The 12,440-nt window shown below is 42.2% G+C and overlaps 1 protein-coding gene across 1 annotated transcript in view; it reads left to right on the forward strand.

Annotated features, from left to right (window-relative positions):
* The window catches only part of LOC126161861 (aquaporin-11), a 235,266-nt gene that overhangs the window by 153,152 nt on the left and 69,674 nt on the right, over nt 1-12,440 (forward strand). The window contains exon 3 of the mRNA XM_049917977.1: nt 745-937. Coding sequence (XP_049773934.1) covers nt 745-937 — 193 coding nt within the window. The remainder of the gene's footprint in view (nt 1-744; nt 938-12,440) is intronic.

Raw genomic sequence — 12,440 nt, forward strand, 5'->3', positions numbered from 1 at the left:
CCCAGACCGCCCGACATGATTCCATCGAACATTTATGGGACGTAATTGAGAGGTCAGTTCGTGCCAAAATCTTACACTGGCAACACTCACATAATTATAGACAGCTATAGAGGCAGCATGGCTCAATATTTCTGCAGGGGACTTCCAACGACTTGTTGAGTCCACGTCACGTCGATCTGCTTCACTACTCCGGGCAGAAAGAGATCCGACACGATATTGGGAGGCATCCCATAAGTTTTTTCGTCTCACTGTAGAAGTTTCACAGAATGTTTGTCCATTACTTCTTCTTGAAATTTGTGGAAGGTTTTCTCTGATAATAACTGAAAGTCAATGCTTATCGCGTAACAAGAGACTCCATCATACTAGCACTAACAGCGTATTGTTAATGATGCTTGTAGGATATACAGGGCACTTAGTTGGGAGAAATTTGCAGGTCTATTGCGATATTGGTCCCTCCTTTCTGTAGCACCATTAACTCGAATATATGGCACTAAATGTGTATGATTTCAGAATCTGCCAGGACGTTTCGTGTATGTTTTTGTTTTCTGTGCCATTTGGAATATTTGCTTTCGGTGGAACTGACTGCACTGAGTACATGACTTGTAATAAAAATAAGCAAATTAGTCGGTTCACTTGATATGGAAGATATGTGAGGGCGTTCCTGTATTGACTTTGCAAGAATGGTCAGCGCACGATTTTCACTCGAAGCTGAGGCCTGATTGGCTTTGGGTGTTGCTGTTGCAGTGGCCGACAACTACGGCGTATGGGCGTACGCGGCGTTCCTGTTCCTGCTGACGGTGTGGTGGTCGTCGAGCTGGGGAGAGGCGACCGCGTGCCCGTACACCCACATCGAGGACGTGCTGCGGGGCTGCTCCGACGTGCTCACCGCCCTGCTCATGACCGGCGCAGAGCTCGCCGGGGGAGTCTTCGTCTTCAGGCAAGACTGTCAACTCATCTCACTTCACCTTCCTGCGAATCACTGTACGGCGTTAGCACCCTGGTGTTTTCATTGACTTCGTTGCGTACTGCCTCGTACACAAGGAGAGGCGGGCTGCAGAGTGGTGCAGCAACTGCCGTAGTAAGAGAGATGGACGGGAGCATAAATGATTAGCAGACAAGTTATCACAGTAAACAGAAGATTTACTTAACTTGTATTCCTCCAAACATACGAAGACTCGTTACAGATAATGCGACAAGAAATAAGAGTCCCGCCAGTACAATAGCAACAAGAATGAGGCTCTCTGAACTAAGACTGATGAACCTGGCATGGAATTGGAGCACCTGTGTTTACTATCCAAACTTATTTTGACTTCATGTTCAGCCCTACTAGAGACATTATAGGTTACCAGAAGTGACGAGGCTGAGAACTAAATTCTACTCACGGCCTGCACCCAACTCACTCACAAATTTAATCATATATTCTTCCTACTATGCTCTGAAAATACAATAAGTAAAATTACTTTATTTGCTATTGTCCTTGGTTTAAAAAATGGTTCAAATGGCTCTGAGCACTATGGGACTTAACATCTGAAGTCATCAGTCCCATAGAACTCAGAACTACTTAAACCTAACTAGCCTAAGGACATCACACACATCCATGCCCGAGGCAGGATTCGGACCTGCAACCGTAGCGGTCGCGCGGTTCCAGACTGAACCGCTCGGTCACATCGTCCGTCATTGTCCTTGGTGTTTCACATTTTAATGTCCAGGAGCTTACATCGCTGAGGTCCATTAATACGACCGCGTGCTTGTGTATTCAGTTACCACTGTTTGCATCACACATAATAGCTCAATAGCAGGAAGGGTCTCCACGGATATCTGGAGGCACACTGTCTACAGACATCCCTACAGCTGTTGAATATAGCGAACAGCACGATCCAAGTGGTTCAATATTCAACTGGATTAAGGTCTGGTCTCTTATAGGTGTTCTTCTGTGAAAAAATGTAACAACGTGAAAATGTGCATTCTCTTACACCAAAGAGAAGACAATCATAAAGGGGAAATCGATGTCTAAAACTGGATTCGTGATCATATTGGTCATGAATGCCATCTAAATTAGTTTATAGATCATAGGAATACCACTAAAATATTTCTCTGGCAGAAATCCTGCCCCCATCACAATGTTTTCTTTCAGAATGAGCTCCCTCGCTGATCACTTGATGTTTATCCGTCAATGAAGAAGAAAATATTTGGATATTTGTCCCGAAGTATCAGAAGTCTCGTTTCGACAATGTCGAGATAATTTCATTCTTTTCCGTCGATGCGGTATCATTAGCTTGGATGCAGGTACCTTGCGTGCACATACAGGAGTGTTTGCTAAGCGAACTGGTGGCCCCGCTGACGGGCTGTGAGTTGATCCACTTAGGCACTTCAGTTGGCCTTCAAGCACGTTTACAGCCGATGTACGCCAGCAACATTAGTGTCCTGTGGAAAAGTTATTCAGAATTATGCCCAAGTCGGTTCACCGCTTGCCTTCGCAGCAGAGGCAGCAAACATTTCGTAACCATACTACACTCCTGGAAATTGAAATAAGAACACCGTGAATTCATTGTCCCAGGAAGGGGAAACTTTATTGACACATTCCTGGGGTCAGATACATCACATGATCACACTGACAGAACCACAGGCACATAGACACAGGCAACAGAGCATGCACAATGTCGGCACTAGTACAGTGTATATCCACCTTTCGCAGCAATGCAGGCTGCTATTCTCCCATGGAGACGATCGTAGAGATGCTGGATGTAGTCCTGTGGAACGGCTTGCCATGCCATTTCCACCTGGCGCCTCAGTTGGACCAGCGTTCGTGCTGGACGTGCAGACCGCGTGAGACGACGCTTCATCCAGTCCCAAACATGCTCAATGGGGGACAGATCCGGAGATCTTGCTGGCCAGGGTAGTTGACTTACACCTTCTAGAGCACGTTGGGTGGCACGGGATACATGCACCATGGCAGAAGTGACTCTCATCGCTGAAGACGACACGTCTCCATTCGTCCCTCCATTCACGCCTGTCGCGACACCACTGGAGGCGGGCTGCACGATGTTGGGGCGTGAGCGGAAGACGGCCTAACGGTGTGCGGGACCGTAGCCCAGCTTCATGGAGACGGTTGCGAATGGTCCTCGCCGATACCCCAGGAGCAACAGTGTCCCTAATTTGCTGGGAAGTGGCGGTGCGGTCTCCTACGGCACTGCGTAGGATCCTACGGTCTTGGCGTGCATCCGTGCGTCGCTGCGGTCCGGTCCCAGGTCGACGGGCACGTGCACCTTCCGCCGACCACTGGCGACAACATCGATGTACTGTGGAGACCTCACGCCCCACGTGTTGAGCAATTCGGCGGTACGTCCACCCGGCCTCCCGCATGCCCACTATACGCCCTCGCTCAAAGTCCGTCAACTGCACATACGGTTCACGTCCACGCTGTCGCGGCATGCTACCAGTGTTAAAGACTGCGATGGAGCTCCGTATGCCACGGCAAACTGGCTGACACTGACGGCGGCGGTGCACAAATGCTGCGCAGCTAGCGCCATTCGACGGCCAACACCGCGGTTGCTGGTGTGTCCGCTGTGCCGTGCGTGTGATCATTGCTTGTACAGCCCTCTCGCAGTGTCCGGAGCAAGTATGGTGGGTCTGACACACCGGTGTCAATGTGTTCTTTTTTCCATTTCCAGGAGTGTGTTTCCAGAAACATACCTCAATTGAGTCAAAGTTTACCCAAGGCAACAACAATGAGCAAAACGTGTACAGACTGTCAGTTCCCTACGTATCTACGTCGCATGTTATTATCAAATAGCACTTCGTCAATAAAATGTGACGGACAATGCATTTAATGTTTAAATTATTCTCGGTTCTCAGTAGCGAATATCGTGTAGTGGTAAAGTGCGTCCGTGGAAACCGGAAAGTCGTGGGATGGAATCCAGGTCAGAGCACGAAACTTTTCATTTAATCTAGCCTCTCCTCTCATTGTTTTCAGAACTCGTCAGGAATAAAATGTAGTTCGGATTCCCCGTTATACTGTATCTACCCTTTTCTCAGTTGATAATGGGGGTATATTAGGTATACGCAAGTCGTTGAAGGGCTTCCAATTGAGAGATTTTTACCTGGCCATTGAACAACACGAAATTGTAATTAAAGCTGCGAATAATGGAACTCCATACAACGTATGTCCTTGTTACTATCTACATAAGAGCCTCCGTATTCAGTAGAAATCAACACCCAGAGTTTCCGACAAGTTTCCCTCGGTTACCACACTTATCCCAGAACAGGAAATTTCGTCCCACGTCTTCCCAGTGGGAAAACTTTTACCCTGCTCATACGAGTTGGCTCAAAAGTAGTGAGTCCCGCAATGGCAAAGATGAAAAATAAAAAAAGAAAAGAGCCCCCTCCCTGTTTCATTGTAGGAAAATCAAAATACATTAATATCATACATATGTAATAAACTAACATCTTACAAAATACTTGTTGTAAGAGTGTCAGTTGCGTATTTCCACAAATGTTAACTTGTTTGAAGCATTTAATTATCACTCTCACCTTCATTAAATGATATAACTTGTCATCATTTGTGACAATTTGCAGCTGGGACTAGTAACAATAAAGATCTCAAAAGATATACAATTTCGGCATATCTCATGAGAATATGTCGTCATTATCTGCACCTTCTATATTACTGTAAATCAGTCTTAATCAATTAGTGGCTTATTTATTTACGTAACATATCAAGATTGGGGCCATGTTGCCCTCTCTTACATCTAACCACGCATTCTACATATGCTTGATGTTACATTCATTAAGACAAGTATTTTATAAGTTACTTGTAGTGTACATTTAACGCGTGGAAACTACTATGACATTAATAATACAACATTAATGAGAAATTTTACAGGCAGGCAGATTTAAACCATGAGCGCTAGCAGCAATGGCCATCAGGGGACGGGTAAAAAAGGGTAAGGAAGGGGGACGAGATCAAAACCAAATACTGTTGATAGGGGAAAAGAAAGTGGCTTGATTGATTCAGAAAAAAATAAGAAAGAAGCGTAACTGGGAGAGATGGGAGCATCTGCTTAGTGTTTGACGGAGGCCTAAACTGGCCACGTATGTTATTTTTTGGGAAAACATCATGAAATTGGCTGAAGGGTGTGATTCAGCTTCTTTTCAAAAGCAACAGGACATTGAATTTTAAGCAGAGTGCAGGGCAGCCTTTTCCAGAAGCAGACAGCAGCAAGAGAGAGCGAGTTGGCGAAAGTTTTTGATTTAAGGATGGGCACAGCTAGGGTGCTAGACAAGTGGAACATTGTGTTTAGATTACGATGAGATGAGATACTTGATGCGAGATACTGGTTCGTAGACTTTACTGCACGACCCATGAGAATCGATGATCATAAGTCTTCCACAAATTCTTTCACACTATTCTACCTATTGACAACTACTGTTAAATAACTTCTTCGTCTTGTGGTATTAATTATACTTAATCCTCAGAATAGTCACTAACACATTCTACATTATATAAAACGTTATGATAACACCCGTCGATGTCAAAACTCAATGATCATGTTTATTGATAATATTTTTAAAATGCTATTTTGTACAAAACAAGAAACCATTAAGTCTTTTTCAACTGCTTGTCGTACGCACCGCAAAGTAGTTCACAGCTCACTTATAGCTGCGAAACCGTGAGCGAGTGCTAAATTAATCATCCCACTGAAAGGGAAATCTCTATCCAGTTCTCTAATGGATGGGATTTGGGTTGTCTGTGGGAACAGAACTCCTCAAACGAAGATGTCTGTACAGTGTGCCAAGATGGGTTGCATATAAACGAGTATACAATGATTGTCGCTCCTATGAGTCGTCAGCTGCCTTTCTTTTGAAGTTTCTAAATATGTTTTCAGTTTCACTTCGTGATGTAGAGATGGACTCAGCTCATAGAAGACTGCTCGTGGAGAGCTTCATACGACACCCAGTGTCAACAAAAACATCATTTTTGTCCTCGTTGTAAACAAAATAGTGTCTAAATTGTAAATAATCGTCCCAAATCGTTAGAAGAACAACTTAGGCTGGTGCTGTATTGAGTCCAAGAACATTCTATGACAGTAACAACACATAAAAACCTGTGTTTCAAGCAACTATTGCATACGGCTGCCGTGCCACGCCTTATGACGGGACTGAGAAGATGCCGCAGCCGTACTCAGTCGCATACTTTTTGTGTTTGGCTGCTATTGTCAATAAATACCTTTGGGTTTAGTATCACACAACACTAACTAGAAGTTATACTATCGACTACACACATAAATTTCTATTTAGACATTTTTTAACAATAAGAACTAAAATGACTTCTCTGTAATACTGGGAATCGCGTGGAAATGCCGTCGGAAGTTTTTTTCCTCAGATATGTCAAAGAGAAGGTCAGCAATGGCTCTTAGGAGAGGCACCCTACACTGCAGAACTGTTATGTGTGCTACATAATGTGTGTTAATGTATATGCCAAGTTGCGGCTTGCGTTCATTTACTGCACCAAAACTCCAGCAACAAAAGTAATTCATTTCGCTCTCTCTCTCTCTCTCTCTCTCTCTCTCTCTCTCTTTCTCTCTTTGATTTCCATCAGATTATCGTTAACTATGCAGAATATGATCCCTGAAATTTGTCTGCTCATTCGAAAAGTTGCTAGCATGTAATTCATTTTCGCCCTTTTGCACAACTACGACATATTTGCTCAAGGACTCACTATTTTTGACGGCTGGGAATGACTACATCAGTACTTCCACGAGCTTCAAAAGCGAAGGTTGCGGCGAGCAATTCAGGTTCTCTGTTTCGGTTCTTGTTGAGGAATAAAAATTTCAACACTCGGAGAAAGGTAATACAAACACCTTCCATCAGGGCCTTTCCGTGAAAGCAAGGGGGGATCTCTAACAGCATCAAAACTTGTATTGTGGCAGAGAGAGCCACGCCAAAAATGTGCGTCAGGTAGCAAGAAATTAATTAACTTTATTTATATTCAAACTCAATACAACTACAATCATTCGGACTTAAATATACACTAGTTAGTACCAAACCACCGAGATTCACTGACGTTGCACTTACAAGGGAGATGTCACACGTAGGGGTATTTCATGTAAAATGTTGGACAAAATTAGTATTTCGTTTTTTCTGTAGTGTGAGAACCTAGAGAAGGTATTCGCAGGATGATAATTTATGCATTAAATAAAACAAAAGTATAGTATTTATAATAGATTCATTATTTCTTAGCTACAGTATTACGTCTTTTTTCCAAACAGTTAGGTCTATACTTGCGATTAATAGTTGAAAAGGAACTAAAGATGACTGAAACATGTTAGCATTGATATCATGGCTGTTTTAAAATTTCTGTTTAAACAGAATTTGCTGTGAACCCTCACAACCCAATTTATAGGTAAGGTCCAAAGTGTTTATGTCACCATTTGGAAGATCATTTAAAACCTCTTCCAAATATGGTATACAGGGTGAGTCACCTAACGTTACCGCTGGATATATTTCGTAAACCACATCAAATACTGACGAATCTATTCCACAGACCGAACGTGAGGAGAGGGACTAGTGTAAATGGTTAATACAAACCATAAAAAATGCACGGAAGTATGTTTTTTAACACAAACCTACGTTTTTTTTAAATGGAACCCCGTTAGTTTTGCTAGCACATCTGAACATATAAACAAATACGTAATCAGTGCCGTTTGTTGCATTGTAAAATGTCAATTACATCCGGAGATATGGTAACCTACAGTTGACGCTTGAGTACCACTCCTCCGCTGTTCGATCGTGTGTATCGGAGAGCACCGAATTACGTAGGGATCCAAAGGGAACGGTGATGGACCTTAGGTACAGAAGAGACTGGAACAGCACATTACGTCCACATGCTAACACCTTTTTAGTGGTCTTTTTCACTGACGCACATGTACATTACCATGAGGGGTGGTTTCCGTTTTCAATTACGGAGTGGAATAGAGTGTGTCCCGACATGTCAGGCCAATAGATGTTCAATGTGGTGGCCATCATTTGCTGCACACAATTGCAATCTCTGGCGTAATGAATGTCGTACACGCCGCAGTACCAGATGTGCTCTCCGATACACACGATCGAACAGCGGAGGAGTGGTACTCAAGCGTCAACTTTAGGTTACAATATCTCCGGTTGTAATTAACATTTTACAATGCAACAAACGGCACTGATTATGTATTTGTTTATATGTTCAGATATGCTAACAAAGCTAACGGGATTCCATTTAAAAAAACGTAGGTTTGTGTTAAAAAACATATTTCTGTGAATTTTTTTATGGTTTGTATTAACCAATTACACTAGCCCCTCTCCTCACGTTCGGTCTGTGGAATAGATTCGTCAGTATTTGATGTGGTTTACGAAATATATCCAGCGGTAACGTTAGGTGACTCACCCTGTATATCGCTCACATGTGTGACTAAGGAAAGATTAAAGTTGAATTTCCGCACATTTGGCAGTCACCTGATGGGATTCAGTCAACAGGGTAGCATTGCTTTTTAGCCTCTTGAAGGACAATGTGAAATGGACAGACCTTCTTACCAGATGTTCAGATTATTTCGTATTGTTTTCTTGTTAGCGAGGTTTCCGCAAAGATTGACTAGGCTAATATACGTGAAAGTCGTCTTTTAGCTTGTAAGTCTTTACGACTCCGACCTAATGATAGTTTGTATTTAGCTCTTCCTGCAGGAGATGAAGTAGTACCTTAACCACTACGGAACCCTCAACATTTCCATATTCTCTGACTTTCATTTAACTGGCGTACGTTAATTCTGTGGCTCTAAAATTATTTTTCATTACTTGTGTCTTAACGCATTTCACTGCTTTCGCTTAACTCTACGAACATCTTTGCTGGCCTACCAACACCACTTTTGCAGCATGGAATTTTAACGGTATTTTGCAGCCAGTTATGCTTGTCTTTTAAGAATTCACTTCCAAGTCTGTGTGGAACAAGAATTTATTTCTTTAACTATGATTTGATGTAAGACAGTATACGTTTAAAACCTTTCTTTTCTTCATCAGGGAAGGTGGAATCTGATAATATATCACTTTTCACAAAGTCCAATCTTTCTACAAATTCTTTTTCAGAACATCTCTTCATAAGATCAGAGAGGCATTTTCTTGTCATGACTTTGACTTTCGCAGGGTCTAGGATAAATGCAATATGTTTTCAGAATTCATTTCGAAGATGACATTTTTTTATAGCTGACAACTCATTAATGTAAAACAGTCGTACAAAATCAAAGTGCGGTATTCAGCAGCATTTTTTTAAATTTCCTGTAGAGAAATAATTTTTCTATCACACTGTATTAACAAATACGCAGGGAAATACGCTGAACTATAACCAAAAAAAATTACTAATAAAATTAGTAAATAATATCAATGAAACTAACTATAACTAACGGCACATACCTAATCTTCGAAACCCATATTACTTTTCACAACACTTCAAGAAAACACACACTTTAAAATGTTTAGAAACGCAGAGTGAATTCAAGTCAGTAGAGAAGCTTCAGATGCACTGCTAACGAGAAGTAAATACAGACAAGCTCTACCGCCTACCAACGCACACTAAGCAAATAACACTGCTTCGGCAATGCCCCATCTGTCAGACTATAGCAGTAAGTTACGCGTTCCGGGAATTACTCGCATTTGAAAAGTGGACTTTTGACCACCTTTTAGGGCAAAATGCCCCTACGTGCGTCTGTGCGACAGTATCGGTGGAGAGCGTTAGGGCTAAGGTTGGTCCAGGAAGAGGTCCCAGTGAGTCAGAAGCTCGTCGCCGGTCGTAGGTAGACGTGGCGACTGCGGAGAGATGGCCCCTCGAACGGTCTGATGATGCTGCCGGCGAAGCAGGAAGCGACGGTGAGATGCGCTCAGGCGGGCCCAGTAGGTGAGGCCGACGTCGATCCCAATGTGCAGAACTCGATCGAGATGCGGAGAAACGGCTCGGACGGGACCCGGAGTGAACGTGTCGTCGGTCGGTATGGAAAACTTGAAAGGACAACGGAGTCAGTTGCCAGTGCAGAGGACTCGGACAGGACGCGGAGTGAAGGAAGATTCAGAAGCAGTCTGGTGAAGTTGGCACCCGACTTTCGAGGAATATATATTCTTTTCAGAGTTCTTCATACATATCCTATAGTTCCAGAGTTCTCTGTAGAAATTTTTAATAGCTCTGTTGAATTCTGCGAAAAAAGGCTATGATCACATTTCGGAATAGCTGGATGCCTGTAAAGTTGGCAACGGGTTTTCTAAAGATATGCATTTTTTTAGAGTTCCTTCACTAGCTGTGAAGTTGACACCCACCTTTCAAAAAATGTACATTTCTTTCAGAGATCTGGGTAGATATGCCACAGTTCTAGAATTCTCTGAACAAAATGTAAATAGTTCTGCAGAATCTCGCGAAAAAAATTGTGATCACATTTCTGAAGAGCTCCCTAAGTGTTCTACACAAAGCCTCAATGATATCTTACAAGGTAGTTGCTATAAAGAGGAACAATTCCCACTACAGAAAATATACGGAATCACACTAGAGTTCTGATAACAGTTCCGATCACACTTATGGAGAGAACCTCAAGAGCTTTATCGGAAAACCTAATGTAATTTCTTGCAATGATATTTATAATTACAATAATGGGGAATCCACTTCACTAACATACAGATTTTCGATCGGAGACTGAGCGTCGATGCCGTAGTTGTGATCGGTGCACATAGGTACAAGTGGGCACACATAGTGTCGACTGTCGTTATACATCCGATTGCTCAGCAATCTAACGGTAGTTATCGTTTATGGTCTACTTATTGCGTTGTATTACAACTACTTTAATTTGATACTCTTTGCTGCAATGATGTACCTGATCTGAAGATAGCTGTCTCTGTAATGTGCTACCACGAACTCCTGTTACTTCAGTGTTCGGTACATATTGGGATTTTCCAACATTTACCAAGACATAGCTGATTTCTTCCACAGACGACTTCAGATGTGCCATGCAATTCAAGGACGTTTTATACCTTCAAACGTTCATCGTCGGGGTTGGACAACAGGGACAGGGGTAGGATCTTGTTCGCTTAGTGGAGGTAAAACAATAACTCACTCACGAAGTTACATCGATTAATTTACGTCAGTTTGAAAGATATATGCTTATTGGAACACCACCCATCAATAGTCGGAAAACATCTCCTCGATGAGAGGGTGGGTGCTGTCTTGGGCCCCGCTTACGGTGCTGCAGCTGCCGGAGTGTGCCACTTGGTGAAGAAAGCACTGCGCCAGGTTTATGTATAAGAAGCGTGTGTGAGGGAGAGAGAGAGAGAGAGAGAGAGAGAGAGACTTAGCTCTAAGAAATTTTCGCTGAATAATGAACACCAGAAATTAACTATGGTAGAATTTTTCGAAAAGTTCACTTCATAGTTTTGAGCTCCGTATTTTTTTTTATAACACGACCTTCAGGAACAGACTTTTGCATTGTCTGTTGAAGTACTCTTTCACATGATAGACGGCTTGACTTTGGCAGACGTTACAAAGAACAAAATCAGCCTAACAAGGAAGAAATTAAGCTTGAACTTGGGTGTGACGTACGGGATGAATATATAACTTAGAAAACAGAAGAAGCCAGATAAAGACAAATTGTATTTGCTAAAGTAAGTTGGGAAGAGTTGGCTATGCCATAACTGAGATATGAATCTTCTTTAGCGTTAGTAAAATAAGATAAACTTCTTTCTGATGGGGAAGATACAGTTAATACTTGGTCTCCAAATATTTGCACGCCACTTTGGTAATAACCGTATCGAAATAAAACGAAAAAAACTTCTATATCAAGGCAGCCAGTTACAAACGAAGCCAGGAACTCTCTCAGGACGTATCTCAACAACAGTACTTCCTCTTCTCTAGCTATGGATGAATCAACAGATATACGCAATGTTACCCAGTTTACCTCTTTTGTGGCTGGAATTTATGTTATTTTTAATGCACTCTAAGATCTTGCCAGTCTCGAGACACTGCATGCTAAAACAAGAAGATCAGAAATATCCGAAAACTAAAGTTATGCCTGCAAAAATTTTAAATTAGGTTATAGTTAAGTCATCAATACAGAGCAGCATATTACCCATCGGTTCTGAAATGTGTGGATAAATCCAGAACTACGGCATTAACTACACGAGAATTCTCAGGCTACTGTGAATTATTGTATTTTAAATATGGTGAACTTTGAACTTGTTCTATATTATAAGGCGCAGTATTTCTAAAAGGAAGCTGCTGAATACATTTTGGAACTTGAAAAATTCTGTTTTTGATTTTTTTGGACAGGAAAAAACATCACGGAAAGAAAACCCTATGATATGACAATTAGCGATTTGACTTGGCAATTTTAGTTAAATTAGGTGCCATCTCAAAGCCTAAATTTAAAACCAGAAGGCAGAAG

Source organism: Schistocerca cancellata, chromosome 2, assembly GCF_023864275.1.
Source record: "Schistocerca cancellata isolate TAMUIC-IGC-003103 chromosome 2, iqSchCanc2.1, whole genome shotgun sequence".
NCBI lineage: Eukaryota > Metazoa > Arthropoda > Insecta > Orthoptera > Acrididae > Schistocerca > Schistocerca cancellata.